The sequence below is a fragment of the Mytilus californianus genome, unplaced genomic scaffold (genome assembly GCF_021869535.1).
Source record: "Mytilus californianus isolate M0D057914Y unplaced genomic scaffold, xbMytCali1.0.p SCAF_1, whole genome shotgun sequence".
Lineage (NCBI taxonomy): Eukaryota > Metazoa > Mollusca > Bivalvia > Mytilida > Mytilidae > Mytilus > Mytilus californianus.
The window spans coordinates 8,590,650-8,614,183 of record NW_026262581.1 but is presented as its reverse complement, the minus strand read 5'-3'; the positions used below and the strand labels follow the sequence as shown (position 1 = coordinate 8,614,183).

The window sequence follows — 23,534 nt, the reverse complement described above, 5'->3', positions numbered from 1 at the left end:
AGCTATGATAACAATATCTTATATCATAATGATATCACGATAGGCTTGCCATACAATATGCTCATTTAAAACTATACGACGTACAGTTGAAAGTACGTGTTGTTCAGCTAAGACAGCACGATGTTATATCATTATAATGTCACGATAGGATTATTACACAATTTTCTCATTTAAAATTACACCACGTACAGCTGAAAGTACGTGATGTTAAGCTAAGATAGCACGTTGTTATATCATTAGAATGTCACGATAGGCTTGCCATACAATATGCTCAGTCAAAACTACACGACGTACAGTTGAAAGTACGTGTTGTTGAGCTCAGATAGCACGATGTTATATCACTATGACGTCACGAGAGGCTTATCATACAATGTGTTGACTTGAAACTACACGATGTAAATTTGAAGAAGTTTGGTCTTAACTTGAAACAGTAAAATGTTAAGTTAAAAAAACAGAACGTAAAGTCAAAATAAAACAATGATAGGATGACATGTACTTGTGCAGAATTGAAGATTTTTGGTGTTGACTTCGAATATAGTACAAATATTAAATCGTTTTATGTTAAATTGAAAGACAATAACGATGCGTAGAAGTACTGCAATTCTATGGAAAAGAATGAGGGACAAATCCCCAGGATTTTTTCCTCTTTATTTGCAAGTTGATGAATATTAATGAAATTTAACTCCGGAGTCAAAATGATATACAAAGAAAGTTTTCCATAAATTCATAAAGCAAAAGAATTACCCTTCGCTATATATTACACTTGAATACAGTTTTGCCTATATTTTACATGTTTTGTTTGGGTTTTTTTTATGATTAAAAACTAGACTTTTTTTTATGAACAATATTTAAGAAAATATTTATCTATGTGGTGTTTTAATATATACAACATAATATTGCGCTTATAAGACTTCGGTTATGACTGTGAGGGTTAAATTTTACTCATATAAAATCACATCTATGTAAGAGTTAGCGGAGAATTTGTATTTACCACTCCCGTTTTCCACGAAATAAAACATAAGAATCTGGAGTCTTAATCTTAAAAAACAAAGATTAACTGATATGACAAATAATACCATTAGCGTTGGACTGAGATGGTGAGAGATATATCAGAATGTGACCCCTTCCCCCCGGTTTTGTTAGAGGTATCTGAAAATTTGTATTTTCTTTTCCACGAAATAAAACAAAAGAATCTGGACTTAATCAAAAGCGATGCGATTACGATTTCCATAGAATGTCAGAGACAGTTTGTCGACTAGTTCGTTGATAATTCGGCTAGGCAAGTAAAGTATGTCTTGTAACAAAGCAGGGTTTATTCATATTCATATCACACTTACATGTTCTCGTCCTGATATGCATGTAATATTTGCCACTGTACGTAAAACGCACCCCTTTTCCCCGAAATAAAACCAAAAAATCTGGACTTAATCAAAACCGATGCTATTTGGATTTCCATAGATTGTCAGAGACGGTTTGTCAACTAGTTTGTTTGAAATTCGGCTAAGCAAGCAAAATATATCTTGTACAGAGCAAAGATTTATTCATATTCATATCACACTTACATATTCTCGTCCTTATATGCATGTAATATTTGCCACTGTACACTAAATACAAATACATTTTCATCAATTCTTGTTTATGAAAAGGAGCCTATTTTAAGCATGTTCATCGATTTGACACCCTGTAGTTCATGTTTTTTTTTTGGGGGGGGGAGTTCCTCGAAAATTATAACACATTCCTTCTTTATTTGCAAAATCGCCAAGTGACGGGTGCCACATATGAAACAGGATCTGCTTACCCTTCTGGAGCACCTGAGATCACCCCTTTTTTTGAGAGTTTCGTGCTGCTCAGTTTTGTTTGGCTTTTGATCTTTTTTCTCTCGTTTATTTCGGCTGATGAGTTTTTGTCATGCCATTGTCAGTTTGGTTAAGATTTTTACTATCCCTTTTGTATCTTTCGCCTTCTTTTATCCATTTTTGTGTATTTTTTTTTCTCGATTCTCCCCTCCCCCTGAACAGTATGATAGATAGATAAATGACCCTTTTCAACAAAAGGAGATCTACAAGTAACTCGACTTGACCGAAATTGTAATTTTCTTCCTCATTAGATATATTGTCCTTAAGGTAGATCGGGTGTCTTCCGCCATCTTAGGGAGCTACCATTTGATTTTTATTGGGGGGCTAGAATGAAATTTGAGAAAAAGGCAGGACAGGAGTTTTGAGTTAAAAAAAAAGGCAGGATGAGCAACTTGGCAAAAAAAAAGGCAGGATGACAATTTATGTAAAAAAAAAGTCAGAATAAACTAATAAAAAAAAATGCAGGACCAATAGAGTGAAAAATAAAAAGGCAGGACAGAGATTACAACTAAAAAAAAAGGCAGGACAAAATTTTTCGTCCTAGCCCAGTGTTTTCGACTTATGAGTTTGAAATCCTTTTGGCATATTTCGTCTCTAATGATGGAATGTGTAGGGACTTTATCTATTTCGTTTTGTAGACAGAAAACGAGTCTCGTGATCCCAATTTTTTTTTTTATTTTCTAACATTGAGTTTTCCATGTATAGTTTATACAAAATCTGACAATACTGCATAACCTGTAGCTTGCAAAATGCTCTGTTGCCCAAACTTTTTATTATGTTTTTCAAAAAAGAATAAACTACATTTTTGCAAATAATTAAAAAAAAATCTATCGATTTTAATTTAGACCACACTCATGAAAACTATGAGAGAGAGAGAGAGAGAGAGAGAGAGAGAGAGAGAGAGAGAGAGAGAGAGAGAGAGAAACTGTTGACATAAAAAAAACATATCTACAAATTAATCAAAGCAATACCAAAATAATTCATGGACTTTTAACAATTTTTAAAGATTTTTGATTTTTTTTATTTTTCTTTGAAAACACATATAAATAGAGAGAAGCTGCAAAGAACCAAGAAAATCACTATGGACAAGAAAATAAGTGACGGAATTCATTAATTGGCTTCTTATTATAAGTTATAGGGGTCATTGTCCATCAATGACTTTACCAATTTAAAAAATAAAATATTCTCCGAGTGGATATATACATAAACCTGGGCACTATCTTACTTGGTGCTGGAAAAAATGGTTGGCACTGCTGTAAATGATGTATTTCTTTTTTTTGAAATTTGACGATTTAGACTGGAGGCTCTAGGTCAAATTTCATTAGGTTTCATATAGACTTCATGTATAAGCGAAAAGTTTACAACAGAATCTACCATACTTTATATTTGGGTTGCCCCCCCCCCCCCCTCCCTAGCAGTAGGATTCTTCCACCTATCAATTCTTTTTGTTTTATTTCGTGGAAAAGAAAATTCAAATTTTCAGATACCTCTAACAAGGCCGGGGGTGGGGGTCACATTCTCATATAGCTCTGACCCTCTCAGTCCAACGCTTTACCGTATTATTTGTCATATCAGTTGATCTTTGTTTTTTAAGATTAAGACTCCAGATGCTTATGTTTTATTTCGTGGAAAACGGGAGTGGTAAATACAAATTCTCCGCTAACTCTTACATAGATGTGATTTTATATGAGTAAAATTTGACCCTCACAGTCATAACCGGAGTCTTATAAGCGCAATATTATGTTGTATATATTAACACACAACATAGATAAATATTTTCTTAAATATTGTTCATAAAAAAAAAGTCTAGTTTTTAATCATAAAAAAAAATCCAAACAAAACATGTAAAATATAGGCAAATCTGTATTCAAGTACAAATATATAGCGAAGGGTAATTCTTTTTCTTTATGAATTTATGGAAAACTTTCTTTGTATATCATTTTGCTTCCGAACTTGCAATTGAAGAAGAAAAAATCCTGGGGATTTGTCCCTCATTCTTTTCCATAGAATTGCAGTTTCAATTCACATAATTCTGTAATGTTTTACGCATCGTTATTGTCTTTCAATTTAACATAAAACGATTTAATATCTGTACTATATTCGAAGTCAACACCAAAAATCTTCAATTTTGCACAAGTACACGTCATCCTATCATTGTTTTATTTTGACTTTACGTTCTGTTTTTTTAACTTAACATTTTACTGTTTCAAGTCAAGACCAAACTTCTTCAAATTTACATCGTGTAGTTTCAAGTCAACACATTGTATGATAAGCCTCTCGTGACGTCATAGTGATATAACATCGTGCTATCTGAGCTCAACAACACGTACTTTCATCTGTACGTTGTGTAGTTTTGACTGAGCATATTGTATGGCAAGCCTATCGTGATATTAATTTGATATAACATCGTGCTATCATAGCTCAACATCACCCCTTATGAAACTGAATTGTTTGCCGCAAACTTGCAGCAGACTTGCCGCAAGCTTGCGGCAAACAAAAAGTTTGCAGGAACACAGAAAATTGTGTTTGCAGATGTTTGCCGCTAGCTGCAAACTTCCGGCAAACATTGCAGCTTTTTGCTGCAAGCTTGCGGCAAGTTTGCAGAAACATCAATGTTTGCCGTAAGATTGCCAGAAAGTTAGGATAATTAAGAATGTTTGCCGCAAGATTGCAGAAAACTTTGACCATTTTATATGTTTGCCACAAAATTGCAGAAAACTTTGACCATTCTATATGTTTGCCAGAACATTGCAAGAACTACACATTATTGACTGGGCATGCCTAGTTGGCACTTCCTGGAAGCTAACAATTTGAAATTGTGACTAGGTCATGTTGATTGTGTTTGGAAAATGCATTTCACATATAAGAGATCAAGGAGGCATTTTGGTTCAATGATAAAGGATTTATATCAATATGTAATTTTGTAAGTACAAATAATTCATAGAACAGCATGTTTTGATAAAATAATTAATGTCACATCATACATAATTAAGTAAGCAACTATATATATGTGTGTGTTTGAAAATCTTTAGCTACATGTATTATAAGTTTGAATTTTGTAATTGATGTACTGTACCATGTTTATTAAAATTAAGTTCAATTTTGTAATGCAATTATTACCTAGCTTTATACCCGATACACACTTAAGATTTATTCTTTTTTCATTTCTTAATTACAGGTATATGATGTCATTTGAGAATGACCCCTGTCCCCTTTGTTTGCAAGAATTCTTTCAATGACTGTTTGTATACAGGCAGGAATTCTTTTAAAAATGTTTCTGTGTAATTTGAAAGAGCTAAATTGAATGTGCCTACACACATGACATTAATATATGTGTAGTTCCTGCAAGTTTGCCGCAAGTTTGCAACAAACATTTGCCGCAAGCTTGCAGCAAACAATTGCCGCAAGCTTGCCGCAAATCTAATTTGCATAATTTTGTTTGCAGCAAACTTGCCGCAACCTTCATTTGCATGGTAAAATGGTTGCGGCAAGTTTGCAGCAAATGTTTGCCGCAAGCTTGCGGCAATGTTTGCTGCAAACTTGCGGCAAACATTTGCCGCAGGGCTTATTTTTCGGTAAGGGACATACTTTCAACTGTACGTTGTGTAGTTTTAAATGAGCATATTGTATGGTAAGCCTATCGTGACATTCAAATGATATAACAACATGATATCTTAGCTTAACATCATCTAGTTTCAACTGAAAATTATGTAGTTTTAAATGAGCATATCGTGTTGTAAGCCTATCGTAACATTCTAATGATATAACAACGTGCTATCTTAGCTTAACATCACGTTCTTTCAGCTGTACGTGGTGTAATTTTAAATGAGCATATTGTATGGCAAGCCTATCGTGATATTATTATGATATAAGATATTGCTATCATAGCTCAACATCACGTACTTTCAACTGTACGTCGTGTAGTTTTAAACGAGCATATCGTGTGGTAAGCCTATCGTGACATTCTAATGATATAACAACGTGCCATCTTAGCTTAATATCACGTACTTTCAACTGTACGGTGTGTAGTTTTAAACGAGCAAATTGTATAATAAGCCTACTGTGACATTATAATGATATAACATCGTGCTATCGTAGCTTAACATTACAAAATTTCAACTGTACGTCCTGTAGTTTCAAGTGAGCATCTTAGCTTAACACGTTGCATCGTGTTGTTTTAAGTCAACAAATTGTATGGTAAGCCTTTCGTTTCAATATAGTGGTGTAGCATCGTGTTATCTTAACTCTACATCATGTACTTTCAACTGTGTATCATGGTGTTTTAAATCAACAGATTGCATGATAGACCAATCGTAATATCACAATGATATAACATCGTACTATCTCAGCTCAACATTAATTAATAACAAGTCAGCACCATACATTTTAGCTATTCATTTAATTTGTTATCATAGCTGTCGATGTAGATGACTGAGCAGTATCCATCTGCAAGCTAACATCATGCAACGTCAACTTCACATCAAGTACTTTAAACCCAACGTTACGTGTGTTTGGCATATCATCACAACATCGTGACTTATCATTATACTATCACGACTAAAGCACTTGTCATTGCAAGTCAACATTGCGCAGATTCAACTTAGCATATTGTAATTTAGAGTTAGCATTTTGATGACTCGATTCAACATCACGCTGTCTTAAATTTACATTTTAAGCTTCAGCATAACGTTTTGTAAATCTCTAATATATGACAGCTGAGGCTTTCCATATTTTAGAGTATGAATGTTGAACAGGAGGTCTAGGGACATGTCATTTTGGTTATTTTGAATCATTCAGGAATCAATATCTTATTAATCCCTCTAAAAATAGTATGTTTCTTTGCTTACAAATGTAAAATCTAATTCAATGTATTAACTGCACAAAAAATTACTTGTAAAGATCAAACACATTTTTTTAAAAGTGGCTGGGACAAGAAATCACGTTTTTATTGAAAAACGCCCATATACATCTTTTTGGTCACAGTGACTCGCAAAGAGTCTGGTCGGTGTAAATGTTAAAACGATCCTGAATGTGTATTTGAAGGAATGTTGTTTTTACTACAGTCGGAAATAAAATTTCTAATTACCAGTTATGTGCTTTGTTGGTGAATATAATATGCCTCCATTTCGAAATCGAGGTGTATGAGATTCTCTTTTAGAACGATCTACAATACAGAAGATAATCACCTAAAATGAAATATTCTTTTGGAGAGGAATTTATATAAGCAAAAAATTATCGCCCCTGCAAACCCTGAGAAATGGAGCTCTTCAATGTTTGCCACGTTCTTCTAGAGGACGCTAATGATTATAAGTTCAGAAGAAAATGCTCTGGTAAATAATTATCATGAAAAGTATTAATATAAAAACAGAAATACCGTAAATTATTATCTTTTCAATCTTTATTTAGCAAGCGACGAGTAGCCATAGGAATTTTGTATAAAATTGGTTTGAAACATTTCTTTCGAAATAGATTACACACGTATTACAATTTATTTTTTCTGCTAGCTGTATACGTTTAATACATCTGACGCTTATCCTTTCGACGCACACGGTTTCGCTCCTTTATGGAGTTCAAACGATTCCCTTAGATTTGTTGTTTTGGGTTGTCTCTTCTTTGGCGATTTGCTAGATATGAACATCGGTATCCTACTGTCGCATTAATTTAAGATTAACGATTTTGAATTTAAAACACAAAGGCAAATTCAAACGGACCTTATTTAATGCGTTAACATCGAGAAAATTCCATATTCCTAAAATTGAATAAAAGAGTAAAATCTGTTTACGGTTTTAATAATTTTTGCAAACATATTTCCCTTTCACTCTTTTTTTGACAGCCGTAACACTTTAAACGTTACATTTACAAAAAAAAAACAATTAAAATGAAATTTTCCGTGACAATGAACACAGCGGTGTGTTTGAAAACTTAGTTGTAGAAAATATGTAGATTTCGGGAAATTGCCTCACGCTACGGACTATGCAGAGCACACTGAAAATTAGTGCATTGAAAAGGCTTTAGATTTTGTAAGCACACGATTTTTCTAAATTTGTATATCTTAATGCAGCCATGATGAACATTTTGCTTTCAATCAGTGTAATAAGGTTATAATGCAAGTATAACGATAAATCAAAACAAGACAATATGCATTTGTATGTATATTTTTAATAACATAGTTTAACACATATTTTTTAAGTCAACGATGTTTTTATCAACTTTTAATCAGTATGTTTACCGACGTAAACTTATTATTTCAGCTTTATCATGAAAAGACTAACTGTTCTATTGTTCCCGCTTCTCCAGTTTACACACTGATTTAATTTTTTTTTTATAAAAACTTATAAGTGATAAGTATATGACAAATTATATCTATAAAGTAATTTGTATAGAGAACGGTATCAAATACATACCATAGTCAGGGTCATTGTTCAGGCAATGTTGGCCTTAGATGGATTTGGCTATTTTTTGTCATAAAGCTCTTCAACTGTTTCGGTACTTATACATCCTCGTCTTTCAAATATTCGGCTTTGAGCGCTCCTGATGAAGGTAAATCCAGAAAAGCGCTTCGGACGCATGAAATTATTTAACGTGTTGTTTTCATTTTATACAGCACTGGGTCGATACCTCTGCCGGTAGACTATCAGTCCCCGAGGGTATCATCAGCGCAGTAGTCAGTACTTCGGTACTGACATGATTTATAACAAGCCTTTCTAAAATTGTCCGTTTATAGATTTTTAAATTATAAAGAAACTAAGGTTTCAACTCCCTCAGGCAAAGTTGACCTTAGATGGATTTGGCTATTTTTTGGGGTATTTTTTGTCATAAAGCTCTTTAACTGTTTCGGTACTTATACATCCTCGGCCTTCAAATATTCGGCTTTGAGCGTTCCTGATGAAGGTAAATCTAGAAAAGCGCTTCGGACGCATGAAATTATTTAACGTGTTGTTTTCATTTTGTAGAATTCATCCGTTACTATGATCTACTTTGGCAACATCTTTCTGAATTTTGGGCCCTCAATGCTCTTCAACTTCGTAATTTATTTGGCCTTTTTAATTTTTTTTCTTATTCGGGCGTAAAAAGAGAAGCGAAAGATACCCAAGGGATAATCAAACTCATAAGTCGAAAATAAAGCGACATCGCCATGACAAAAAAAGAAAAAGACCAAAAGATAAAGAACAGTATGCAAAACACAACATAGAAAACAAAAGACAAAGCAACACGAACCTCACCAAAACCGGGGATTATTTCAGGTGCTCTGGAAGGGTAAGCACATCAGGATCCACATGTGGCAACCGTCGTGTTGCTCATGTAAGTACAAACCCGGTGTCAAGTCTTATTCGGTAGGTAACATTCGGGGAAAAGGAGGGCGGGATTGTGGTTTGATTGATTGGAACACATCTGTCGTCATCTGAAGATATTCCGTAACGGTCAACCAATTCGTGATGGCGTCCTTAAAATTTTCGAAAGGATCATTTCAACTTCACCACTTGAAACTCTTGGTTTAATAGCTTACTTGTGAGCAGCAACCCTCTATCAAGGAAATCATTACTGACGAGTCTTTTGTAGACAAAACGCGCGTTTGGTGTACACAATTTGAATCCTGGTATCTATGATGAGTTTAATATGAAAGAAAAGTGGCATGATGTCAAGGCAAAACATAAAATATCAATATTGAAACAAAAATAAGCAATTACGACGGCCAAAGAGAACAAAAGGTGTATTTCATAACAACGTTATTATGAGAACGGTGACAAAATTGTTTGTCATTGACCTTTCAACTCAAAACTAAACGTAAAAAAACCTCGTTGGTGATAATTATTCTCTCAAAACAGAACTAGGCTCTGAAGTTTCAAATGATAAATGTATTTGTAACACAACTCACACACGTACACACACGCAATTAACCACATAGATATCATGGTGAAAGGTGATATAACATTGTAAGTGTGTGTAGATAAAATCTTACCTTTGAACAATTCTAGAAATTTGGTATTTAAATTCGGTGGCAAGGCTTCTGCAATTTTCAATGGGGTCTGAAAAGAACATTGTGAGAATTTCACAGTATATTAAAGTCGTATAGGCTTTATATCTAACTTATTCATTATCTTTCACTTTATAAATGCCATTGAAGGTAAATTGTAAATTATAATCTGATATGTTACATGTTTTATCACTTTATTTCAGGAGATAAACCATGACCGTTATTACATGATAAAAATGAGTTTATGACACTTACTTCCGATTTTGGGTTTTGCAATAAAGGACTAGCACCATATTCTATCAGATTTTCTGCTGCTTCATATCTGCAATTTCAATAGTAATCTAAATAGCAATATTTACATATCTACATAAATACTAAGTGGTATTAATATTCTTTCTGTTTATACCATAGGTCTACTTGGGTAAAGAACCCATCACGAGGTTGAATTGACAAATTTGTTCTTTTAATATAGAATAAAAGAAAAAAAAATAATATGCCATTCAAATATGGATTTAAAAACAAATAACAACAACAATTACTCCAATAACATCAATCACGATCACTACAACGTTATAACTTCAAAGCTTCCGACTGCACTGCACTCTTCACCATATTTTTAAGATCGACGACACCTTCTCCTTATATGGTGTATAGATATAGGAAGATGTGGTATGAGTGCCAATGAGACAACTCTCCATCCAAGTTACAATATATAAAAGTAAACCATTTCTTTATAAAAACAATCTCAAAATGCAGATAATAGTGTCTCGGCCATGGTATCCTACTTTGTAAACAATTCTACAAAACAAAATTAAAAAGTAGACATTGTCATAACGATGAAACAGTTGATCAACAACATTCGTTGATGAATTCTTTATTCTAGATGGTTGGTATTTCGGTAAAAGTTATTTTGTTTTTACTTGAAAAACCATCTGGTAAAATCCTTTATTTCATATCACTTTCAGATATATTGACGATTCCTTCCATCTATAAATAATCAGCATTTAATTGAAAGCTGTTCATCTCGTAGATTTCAAATGAAACGGTCACTGCACAGACTAGATGGTCTGTTTCATACTGACAGCCTTTGTTTCGTTCGACCCAAAAATAGGTCTAAGACTTCGGGTTTTCTTATTTTTCGTTTGCATTTCTTGGATGAAACTTCTGCCCCAGCTAATATAAAATTAACCTATTACAGTTCATACGATAGCCCACAACTTTATCCTCCGGTATGGTAGACAACAAAAACACAGGAATAAGCAAAACAGTAATATATAGTACCGTATTAATGAATTCTTGCAATTCCCGAAAACATGCTCAAAGTAAAACTGCTAATATGAAATCATGCCGTCCAACACTCTAGTACCGAAGGCTACACTTTAGGGGGGATTTCAAACAGCAACGTCATAAAAAATTGTAGGAAGACAAGATATTGGGCAGAGGAAATTATAAAGAATACCAAACCAGAAAAAATATCGTTTACTTGGTAAAACCAATAGGTTATGACAGTCATCATTAAAACTGAAGGATTCTTTCTTACCTCAAAAACCTAGTTGCTTCGTGTAGAGGTCCAGTTTCTTTTATGTCATTTATACAGTTTGCATTTACTCCGTAGTCTAATAATAAATGCACCACCTCTGTGTATCCTCTTAGAGCGGCTTCAATAATGGCTGATGTGTTAGAACTGAGTGATGAATCGTGGTCTAATAACACAGAAACCGCGTCTGTAATCAAACAAATGAACTAACTCGACTGTTTCGTTTGTTTGTGCTTGTTTTGGGGTTTATTTTATTCTTTTTGTGGGGAAGGGGCGATTCTAAAACAAAAAATAAGGAACAAAGATGGAAACAGTAATATTTTTAAATCATAATTTCCAATACTTTACACATTTTTTTTTAAATGCTTGACATTTGTTTGTAAAAGGCAATGTTTAATTTATTTGTTTATTACCTACCTTTCTTACCGTACATAGCAGCTACGTCTAATGCTGTACTGTTATTCTTATTTTTCAAAAATACGTTTGCTGAATACTAAATAAAAAATCCAAAATAAAGTTAATTTAGATAATACAATAATATTCTATTGGAATTTAGAAACACTGCATACAACGCAATACGATCATTAGTAGCTATTAAAAAGAAGTCGAGGAAGTATAAACAACATTATGGCCGTAAAATAACTAAAATTTATAAAACACAGCACCTATCAAAATCCGGTGTGAAGTTATGTTTTCTGACAGGTAGGCAGTTCCTGCTAAAACAAGTGACATATTTCGTGTTGTTCGTTACAAGTTAAAAATCGATGATAAATCTCATTTGGTCAGGGGCGTAGCTGGACTTAAATAAAGTGCAATCATAATTTCCGCCGAGCGAAGCGAGGCGAAAAATTTTTTTGGACCATTTTATGCAGAAAATGATAACTTTTTTCGGGCATTTTCCCGGTATGCCATGCTTATGAAATTCACATCACATTCACGCCCAAACTCCTATTTTGTGAATACTTGTGGACTTTAAAGTGATTCGGCAAGGGAGGAGGCTATGGACCGCCCAAAGTCCCCAGCTGGTCCAGGATAGCACCCTAGTCGGGGATTCAGGGCAGCACCGTAGACGGTGGTCTAGGGAAGCGAATCCCCATGAAGCTCCGGGCATATGAGTAATTACAGTGACTGCTTTGAACATGAAAAATACCCTATCTGTTTCTTACTATACCATATTTTCATGAAACGATAGTAAAAGTCTAGTGAGTTCCGTAATTTGCTGCTTATATTATTAACATGGTTATTTTCAAATATAAAAAAAAAATTATAAAACGGGAAGATCAGGAAGAGTCGACAACCGAAGCGTTAATCAATGGACAATTGACAAACCTGGGAACAGATAAGACACAAAAGGAGAAACAAAAACATTCAACATTGAAAACTAAATACAGATGAAAAACACGGACCCAGAAAACAATGTGGCGACCTCCGGTGCTCCGGCCAAAAGGGTAAGCAGTTCCTGCTTCTTGCAAGACACCCGTAGTGTGTCTCACGAAGGTCATTCTCAAATCAAAGGAGAGGTTTCTACGACAACGGTAGAAGGTCATTTGGGACACAGATACCCCAGGTGAATCAATAGTCTTTTGGACGAACGGACAATGGGAATACGAAATCTAATGGCCACTTTTAAGTCTTGACTTATAAGTAAGGGATATAAATCTAAGATGTTTTCAAGGTGATTGTATTGAGCCTGTATTATAAAATGTTAATACTGCATGTATAAGACTTAAAGTATAGTTAGTATCGAAAGTCCATATATCTATTTTTTGCCAAGGCAAATGATCGCAGAACTCTCTCGGTGTTATTAATATCCATTTCTTTGTGAACATGTATGAGCGCCAACGAAGATAGTCTGTCTTGTACCATGGTTGAACGGAGATAAGTTTTCGGTCGCCTTAATGCACTAAATGACCGTTCAGTAGTTGATGTAGTTAGAATTGAGAAGATTGCGAATATTGAATGATATATAGTTCCTTGTTAGTCACTGCTACAGACGACATCAAAGATTTGGGCTTTAAACACCGCCCGACACGATAATCTGTAAAGACTAAAGACTATCCGTAATTCAATTTCAGAATATTTTTTTTTTGTGAAAAAAATGTGCAAGCAAATGATTTTTTGCGTAAAAGCAGCTACGCGCCTGTTGGTCATTAACGAGGATATGAGGCCGGGATTGTTGCTGCGAAAAATTGAAATAACTCATTTTCATGTGATTCTCTGGCAAATATATTCTGTAATCAAGTCATGGTGGTGTCCATTACACTTAAGATGATATAAAATGGTTTAAATAATAGTTTATTCAATACCTAAAACATAAGTATAACCAATTAGGATTCAGAAAAAAGCAATATTACATGTATTGGTCATTTAAAGCTGTGTCCTTAAAATAATGACAAACCGTTATGAATACTAGTTTGGAAAATGCCCTGTCACGTCGTTTATATATAGTAAAATTACTACATACTAATTAAATTTGATAATTTCATCTTAAGAGAAATACAAAAAAAGGTTATAAAATGGAACAGTAAGCTAGATAAAATGGAAGAAACTTTACCATTCAGAGCCCTCGGTTCATCTGCAACCCTGTATCAAGTGGATATGTTTTATTTATAACTTATCATTTTTAACTTTAATCATTTTCATTTCCTTGTTTCTAAATGATTTTTTAGTTATAAATTTTAACTTTTTTTAATATTGGCGTTAACAACGGGGGTTCAGACTCAGATGACCGCAATGAACTAAACTTTATATTCCAATTATAACATTTTTGTAAGTATTAAGTATAGGCGATATTCGACACTTTTAACATCCTGTAATACTATTCCTAAAATATCTCTTCCTGGTACTGATATTATTAAGGGCTTCACTCAAAAGTACTGAATTAAGCAATACGCTCATTAATAAGATGACTTTTTTTTAACTATTAGAAAAAATCAGCTTTACAGCTGCGCATCACCTCATCCACTGAATGATAAAACATTTTAACGTAATCCTTAAAACCAGAATACACTATTTTAAAGATTAATGCAAAATTTTAGTTCACAGAATTTTATGTTTTTTTTTTGTATTTTTTTTTTATATAATATTTAGACAAATTTCAAAGGCAACTACAAAAAAAATAAATCTTTGTTTTGATGTATAATCATTGCAACTCACAGAATGTCGCAATATCATTTTTGTCCGATATTTGTGAGGGTGTTAACAATTTGTCAAAAATACGAGAAGATATCATGGATCAATAAGAATTAAAATGTGACGACGGATTGGCAAAACCATGGCCAGAAGTGAAAACGAAGTGCCAAACTGTCCACAGTACACTTCTAAAGTGAAAACGAAGTGTCAAACTGTCCACAGTACACTACTAAAGTGAAAACGAAGTGTCAAACTGTCCACAGTACACTACTAAACTAGAGATAGAGTAAACCATGGCCAGAAGTGAAAACAAAGTGTCAAACTGTCCATAGTACACTACTAAACTAGAGATAGAGTAAACCATGGCCAGAAGTGAAAACGAAGTGTCAAACTGTCCACAGTGCACTACTAAAGTGAAAACGAAGTGTCAAACTGTCCACAGTACACTACTAAAGTGAAAAAGAAGTGTCAAACTGTCCACAGTACACTATTCAAGTGAAAACGAAGTGTCAAACTGTCCACAGTACACTACTAAACTAGAGATAGAGCAAACCATGACCAGAAGTGAAAACGAAGTGTCAAACTGTCCATAGTACATTACTAAACTAGAAATAGAGTAAACCATGGCCAGAAGTAAAAACGAAGTGTCAAACTGTCCACAGTACACTACTGAAGTGAAAACGAAGTGTCAAACTGTCCACAGTACACTACTAAAGTGAAAACGAAGTGTCAAACTGTCAACAGTACACTACTAAAGTGAAAACGAAGTGTCAAACTGTCCACAGTACACTATTAAAGTGAAAACGAAGTGTCAAACTGTCCATAGTACACTACTAAACTAGAGATAGAGTAAACCATGGCCAGAAGTAAAAACGAAGTGCCAAACTGTCCACAGTGCACTACTAAAGTGAAAACGAAGTGTCAAACTGTCCACAGAACACTACTAAAGTGAAAACGAAGTGTCAAACTGTCCACAGTACACTATTAAAGTGAAAACGAAGTGTCAAACTGTCCACAGTACACTACTAAAGTGAAAACGAAGTGTCAAACTGTCCACAGTACACTACTAAAGTGAAAACGAAGTGTCAAACTGTCCACAGTACACTTCTAAACTAGAGATAGAGAAACACGAACCAAACACAAATCATTACACATCTAGATCTAGAATCCGTTGGTACAATCACCGAATAAGCTTTAGGATCGCCATCGCTAGCTTGTTTGATCATTACACATCCACATCTAAAATTCGTTAGTATAATCACCGAAAAAGCTTTAGTTCGCCATCGCTAGCTTGTTTGACCGTTACACGTCCAGATCTAGAATTCGTTGGTACAACCACCGAAACGGCTTTTAGGTCGCCATCGCTAGCTTTACTTTGACATTACACATCCATATCTAGAATTCGTTGGTGCAATCACTGAAAAAGCTTTTATGTCGCCCTCGATAGCTTGTTTGACCATTATACCTTCACATCTAGAATTCGTTGGAACATCTCTGAACAAGCTTTTTCGTGTTATGTTTTACATTGGAAAAGTTATGGTCAAACAGCTGAACGTTTGGTAGTACCAAAGCAATAAATCATGATAAATTTGAAATTAATCGTATGTGGTTAGCTCCTTTTTATATTTGTATTTTATATGTCTCCATACATACAAATAATGGAACACGAAAAGGGGCACATATGGTACACGTAAGAAAACAATTTTCTGTTGAAGGACAACATTTTTTGAATCAAAAGCTGAGGTAAAAAAAAAGAAACACTTGTTATAATATTTTTTTTTTTCAAAAACATAGGGTCAAAACCTACAATAAGATATCTTACTTAACAGGTCAGTCTTTTCATGAAACAACGTTAAACGAACTATTCCTAACTAACAGAATGTTGGTTTGGAGTAATGAATAGTTTTTGCTACTTTTTTAGCTCACCTGGCCCGAAGGGCCAAGTGAGCTTTTCTCATCACTTGGCGTCCGTCGTCCGTCGTCGTCGTTGTCGTCGGCGTCGTCGTCGTCGTCGTCGTCCGTCGTCGTTAGCTTTTTACAAAAATCTTCTCCTCTGAAACCACTGGGCCAAATTTAACCAAACTTGGCCACAATCATCATTAGGGTATCTAGTTTAAAAAATGTGTCCGATGACCCCGCCAACCAACCAAGATGGCCGCCATGGCTAAAAATAGAACATAGGGGTAAAATGTAGATTTTGGCTTATATCTCTGAAACCAAAGCATTTAGAGTAAATCTGACATGGGTAAAACTGATTATCAGGTCAAGATCTATCTGCCCTGAAATTTTCAGATAAATCTGACAACCTGTTGTTGGGTTGCTGCCCCTGAATTGGTAATTTTAAGGAAATTTTGCAGTTTTTGGTTATTATCTTGAATATTATTATAGATAAGAGATAAACTGTTAACAGTAATAATGTTCAGCAAAGTAAGATCTACAAATAAGTTGTCATGACCAAAATTGTCAGTCGACCCCTTTAGGAGTTATTGCCCTTAATAGTCAATTTTTAACAATTTTTTGTAAATTTTTGTAATCTTTTACAAAAATCTTCTTCTCTGAAACTACTGAGACAAATTTAACCATACTTGGCCATAATCATTATTAGGGTATCTAGTTTAAAAAATTTGTCCGATGACCCCGCCTTCCAACCATCATGGCCGACTTGGTTAAAAATAGAACATAGGGGTAAAATGCAGTTTTTGGTTTATATCTCTGAAACTAAAGCATTTAGAGCAAATCTGACAGGTGGCAAAAATGTTCATCAGATTTAGATTTATCTGCCCTGAAATTTTCAGACGAATCCGACAACCTGTTGTTGGGTTGCTGCCCCTGAGTTAGTAATTTTACAAAAATTTTGCAGTTTTTTGTTATTATCTTAGATATCATTATAATAAATAATATCTAATACTATTAATTATGATTTTAACCTTATTTTACATGATTTCCAAAGCATGAGTAAATACAGGTGAGCGACACAGGCTCTTGAGAGCCTCTAGTTTATTCAAGCGTCAATGTTGAATTTTTTAAAGACGAAACGCGCGTTTGGCGTAAAAGATTTTAATCCTGGTATCTTTGAAGAGTTTATTTGTATTAATCATTTGAAAATGTTTATAATGATATGTCAATTATTTAAGAGTGAATACGTTTAGAATTTTACAAATGAATTTAAAATAGTCTTTTAAGAGTGAATATTTGACTTGAGTATTTTGAAATCAACAAAAGCAAAAACATTATATCAATAATAACAATAGAAAACAAGGTTTGATGACCTAGCTTAAAGATGCAAACTGGGTTCCTTGTAAGTAGGCGTCTACGATTTTCGTTTTAATACCGACCCATTTGTTAAAAAAAAGGTTTAAAATAGCACTATTGTCTCTCACTTGAGTGACTAGCTTAACTTTTATTAATATATTATTTGATAGATTCTGCTTACCTTTAACAACTTCAGCATTATCATAACACGTCTTTCTTTTTCACTTTGGCAGGCCACGTGTAATGGAGTGTTCCCATCACTGTTCTGTTTATTAACCTGGTGTAAAATTTTAAGGCAGATGACTTCAAATATGGGGTCGAGAAAAATACTGTTTTTTTTCATTTTTTGTAAATGCGGTCCTTAAAATGCAAACTAGTTTAACCCCACCACATTCTGTATGTGCATGTCCAAAGTCAGGCGCCTGTAATTCAGTGGTTGTCGTTTGTTGCTGTATATAATATTTGTTTTTCGTTCATTATTTTGTACATAAATCAGACCGTTAGTGTCTCGTTTGAATTGCTTTACATTTGTCATTTCGGTGCCTTTTGTAGCTGACTATGCGGTATGGGTTTTACTCATTGTTGAAGGCCATACGGTGACCGATAGTTGTTAATTTCTGTGTCATTTGGTCTCTTGTGAAGAGTTGTCTCATTGGCAATTATACCAGATCTTCTTATTTTTATAATTATACAAACAAGTTTAAACTGGAAACCTTTCTTATCTGTAATTAGTGATGTGGTGAACAGAGTAGAAAACTGTATACCTGTGAACCATTCTGTAGAAGTATTTCCACGAGTTCAGCCCTCCCAGCAAAAACAGCATAATGTAAAGGTGTATTTCTAAAATAATAAATACTTTGAAACTGTATATTCATTTTACTACATTTGATAAAGTTTAGTATATGCATAATATATTTTTAAAATCAAAATAGCATAAATAAATAGTTTGTGTTTTTGTCACCTCTAGAAAATCTGTGTAAAACTCTTTTTTGAGATGACGTCAGGTTTTATTTGGTGTCGTCTGTTTTATAACGGTTCGTTTTAGTTTTTAGTACTATATTTGCCTGACTGTCTTGCTTATTTCTTTTGTTGTTTATAAACAGCAATCTGTATATCGCATATATATATAGTTTCGCATTCTGCTGTTGTCATCTGGGTTTATTTATTTTCTTTCCATTGTAGTTGATTCACAGGTAACTTTATTATTTTGTGAATTACGGTCGAACCATGTAGAAACGTTTAAAGATTACGTACGTCTTATGGATGATTTTTTTTTAAATTAGATAAATATAAAGAAAGAAACGCCGTTTTTTTTTTTAATAAAATCAGGAAAATGCGATAAAAAATAATTATTTCCAAAGAATTGTTACACAAATTCAAAGCAAACTTATGTAGAGAAGATATTCGAAAGGTTTTTACAAAAATCCGCTTGCGTTTATCTTTTAAAACAAAAAAGTAAGGTATGTCTTTCCAAAGGATATAAATGTCAAAGAAATCGAAATTTCCAATAAATGTCCAAAATTTCGACCCCATTTATCTCTAAAAGTAGCACATGAAAGTATATTTTTTATTACATATTTGAATTAACTAGGTGAAAAATAGTTTGTATGCAAACTTTTGTCAAAAATTCACAACTGGGATCAAAACTGTATCGTATGACACTCGTCAGTATATAAAGAAAAAATCGGGCAGTGTAACTTGTGTCATGAGAGAAAACAAAAAGTAGTTTGTAATCAGATAACTGACATGAACAAAAGACGATGCATGTCCTTGGAACACAATAGTTTAACCACAAAACGTGAAGAAAAGAACAAAACATTCAATAAGTGATAAAGTAGGAAGTATCAATGGCAAGAATTTTCTTCATAGTATATTTTCTACTAGTATGTCCGTAAGAAATATAAATTTGCGGAAGTGGGTTAAAATATTGGGGAGAAAAGTGTACATGATGCAACGTTCCGTGGAAATACAGGGAAATAACAAAATATGATAGGAACAGTGCTTACATTGGTGTACGTTTTTGACGATATTTACCTTTTGGAGCATTTTAGAGTGAAAAGATTACATGAAGACGAATTCACTACAACTATCATTCTAATTAAGAGTTGTTTTCTGAAGAATATTTCATCATGTATGCTCAATGTTAAATGTTTGGAAAGCCGTTTACATACACCATATATAGATATAAGAAGATGAGGTATGAGTGCCAATGAGACAACTCTCCATCCAAGTCAAAATTTATAAAAGTAAACCATTATAGGTCAAAGTACGGTCTTCAACACGGAGCCTTGGCTCACACCGAACAGCAAGCTATAAAGGGCCCCAAAAATTACTAGTGTAAAACCATTCAAACGGGAAAACCAACGATCTAATCTATATAAAAAACGAGAAACGAGAAACACTTATGAACCACATCAACAAACGACAACTACTGAACATCAGATTCCTGACTAAGGACAGGTGCAAACAATTGCAGCGGGTTTAAACGTTTTAATGGTACCAAACCTTCACCCTTATCTGAAACAATAGTGTAACATCACAACATAGAAAGACACACAATAAAATATCAATTGAAATGGCTTAACCAGTCTGTTTTTCCGAACGGTCGGAGATAACTTGAAAGCAAATTACACACGTCATCTCTAGTCAATACTCCGGTACACTGTTATGATCAAGGTCAAGCACACCCGATATTAGTACGTTCCAAGCGTCTTACTTGATAACTCTTTCATCAGGAACGTTCAAGCTACTATATCTTTTTTTGGGAGGTTGAGAAGGGGTATTTTTCAAACTGATTCAAATGCGTGTGCTATCCAAATTTTTGTACAAAAATAAAGTTACAGTGATACACATTTTGTATTTGAGAATAAATGCCTTACATATAATATGAGTATGGAGAGGCTCACCCTTTATGATCAGCAATATTTACATCAGCACAATGAAAGATGAGAGTATCGGTGACATCTTTGTTTTCTGAAATAAATTTAAAAATCAAGCATATTTTTTCAAAAGTACTGTATTAGTTAAATATGTTTCACTGACTTGAAATAGTGTATATCGCTCAAAGTATAAACAATTTGTTAATTCAATTACAATGATATCGTTATATGATTGATTGATTGTTGGTTGCTTAACGTCCAATGGCAAATATGTCATGTATGTTCAGGACGAGAGCAAACTGACATTAAATACAATAGGTAGGTCCTGTAATAGAGGCCGTCATGGATGAAGGTCGGTGAAATTTGGACTGCCACTGGAAAATGAGGGTATATTTAAAGGAACAGAAATTTTGCCTTGCAACAGGCCACCTACGGACTCCTCAAAGAGTTGTTGCAAGGGATCTTAACGTGCAAAGATCGTGGCACTCTCTTTACACAATGCATCGGATTAAACGTCCGATCGTTAAATGAAACTGGGGATTGTATTGGATCTGTTACCTGTCTAAGGGCAATTTAGGGAGAGATGATATATGCAATGAATTCAGTTTATATATAACTTATAAGATGTAAGAACTTTATTGTTTTGTGCAGAAACTGAAGTCAAATGTTGGTATGTCCATCTTAAAAGTTGGCTTGTTCGTCGTTTCGATAGCAACCGGCCGTAATCTTACATCAAATTTATGAAAATTCAGAAGCTGTTCCAATAGCTCCCAAGAAAATATGTTCATGTGTTTCAAAATTTGGTTGAAATATACACACTAGAGTTCTTCATAAATAAATGCAAAATTATATTTTACCCATACACACAATCACATTGTTCCAAAGTTTACTTCCTTCACCTGAGTAGATTAAAATAAAGACCAACCTGATGCTAGAAAATGAAATAGTATTTTTTCCACTCTATTGATGTCTCCACTTATAAAATGTGTCAAACAGACATAAAGGCTCCGTGTTGAAGACCGTACTTTGACCTATAATGGTTTACTTTTATAAATTTTGACTTGGATGGAGAGTTGTCTCATTGGCACTCATACCACATCTCAAGTTCTTATATCTATAAAAAAAAGCAAAGCTGCAGTTATTTTTCAGCTTCTTAATCTTTCTAATTTGACAATAGAAATTAAACACTGTGCTTGTTAGAGAAATAAGAAAAATGGCATGCTTTCTTTTGATAAGTTATAACACTTCTGTGTAAATAAAGCTATGAAACAATCGACATATAAACAGTATAAGCACACAGTATTTTTCTGGTATTCGTTGTTTGAAAAATAGTTACCATTTAGTATTGCAATAATAAGTGGTGTATATCCAGTTTCTTTTTCAGTACAGTTTATATTTATGTGATCCAACTGCATTCGAATTCTACCTCCGGGTGAGGATGGTGATTTTGGTAACTTTGGGTCCTCCCGGGAAATTCGTCGAATATTGTAAGTTGGCGTTTCAGGCACAAGGAGTTTCTACAAATATGTACATAGACATTTTTATACATGAGGCCTCATTGCTATAAAATGGTTCTTACTTATCATATATTGCTTATGTGTTTTGATCTCTTCATTTAAAAAAGTGACCAGATCTAGAATTAAACCGTCTTGATTAATATACATTTTATTTATATCTCACTCACTTGTACTACCTGGTTGACACAGATATGCAAAATAATCACATACTTAACTTAACATGCTGACAACATGTCGTTTAACATAAATACATGTTCACTTACCTGTAATTTTGGTTGGTCGTTGTGTTTTACAGCCTTGATCAATTCAGTTTCCTTCCCCATATTGTTTAGAAATAATTATCAAATTAAATGCATTTCACCTTTTTCACCTGCGTGGAGCAATGCGGAAGTTTTGATCGAAGTGTGTATATGAAATATATCAGTATCTTATATTGTCACATGGGGGCCGGTGATCCAAACCATAAATCATGAAAGTAGAGTGAAACGAACATATGATACGTGTGAAAATATATTAAAAGTAAGACATCTATATAATTGTAAATGTCGTAGTATCTGCGCATAATAGTGTTATCTAAGGAAGTAATCTTTATGCAGGCTATGATAATGGCTATGATAATGAGGGTTTTGTCTAGATTTATTTATAACAAATTTCTATTTTTTTAAATTGAAAACGGCTACAACTGGAGGCGCTGTATATCGATTGGTGTATGAATTCCCATCGGACTTTTGTGTCTTTTGTACTTTTTCCCTTCTCTGTATCGTACTATGAGTAAACTTATCCTTAATCTTTACCGTGTGAATTGTGATCTTAAAGAGTCATAAGCTACAATTTCGACAAAAAGTTTAAGTACGATTTTTTGTTTCAAAAAGCGGAATCTGATTGAAATAATGATTGGCTATTAGCAGTCAGTTTAGTTAAATATTGTAAAATTAAGATAAAAGCATCGCTGATATATTAATATATTGAAAGGCCATAATTCCACCTCATTTTGCATGCAACGGTTAGACCCTTCGTTGGCGATGGTTTACGCATGTGCGTAGCATATTCTTATGTTAAAAAGAAAAAAAATGTCAAATTTAAAAATAAAACAAGGAAGCCACGTCTAGAAAAAAAAACATTTCGATGGGCGATTTAGCCCACAAAAATCATTCTTATACAGATTAAATGATGACTTACATATTTTTTTTAATCTATGACATTTAATCAGACAGACAAAGAAAATTGTCATTATACTATTGCATGTGCTTGTCTATCTATTTTTTATATCAAGTTACATGGACATCGACAGTCTTCAGAAAGATTTTGTTTGGAAGTTTAGCTGCACCTTTTAGAATTAAAACGGGATCCTAATGTTTACCATGATATTGTTTAAAGTGTCCCTAA

The 23,534-nt window shown here is 33.8% G+C and overlaps 1 protein-coding gene across 1 annotated transcript in view; it reads right to left on the bottom strand.

Annotated features, from left to right (window-relative positions):
- LOC127698798 (uncharacterized) overlaps window positions 1–22,628 on the bottom strand; it is a 37,395-nt gene extending 14,767 nt beyond the window's left edge. Inside the window, exons 1-10 of the mRNA XM_052202481.1 lie at window positions 22,412–22,628; window positions 21,968–22,148; window positions 20,659–20,725; window positions 18,517–18,592; window positions 17,934–18,029; window positions 11,786–11,861; window positions 11,372–11,555; window positions 10,087–10,153; window positions 9,817–9,883; window positions 6,943–7,020 (exon numbers count right to left, since the gene is read on the bottom strand). Coding sequence (XP_052058441.1) covers window positions 6,943–7,020; window positions 9,817–9,883; window positions 10,087–10,153; window positions 11,372–11,555; window positions 11,786–11,861; window positions 17,934–18,029; window positions 18,517–18,592; window positions 20,659–20,725; window positions 21,968–22,148; window positions 22,412–22,471 — 952 coding nt within the window. The 5' untranslated portion in view covers window positions 22,472–22,628. The remainder of the gene's footprint in view (window positions 1–6,942; window positions 7,021–9,816; window positions 9,884–10,086; window positions 10,154–11,371; window positions 11,556–11,785; window positions 11,862–17,933; window positions 18,030–18,516; window positions 18,593–20,658; window positions 20,726–21,967; window positions 22,149–22,411) is intronic.
- Between the last annotated feature and the right edge of the window lie 906 nt (window positions 22,629–23,534).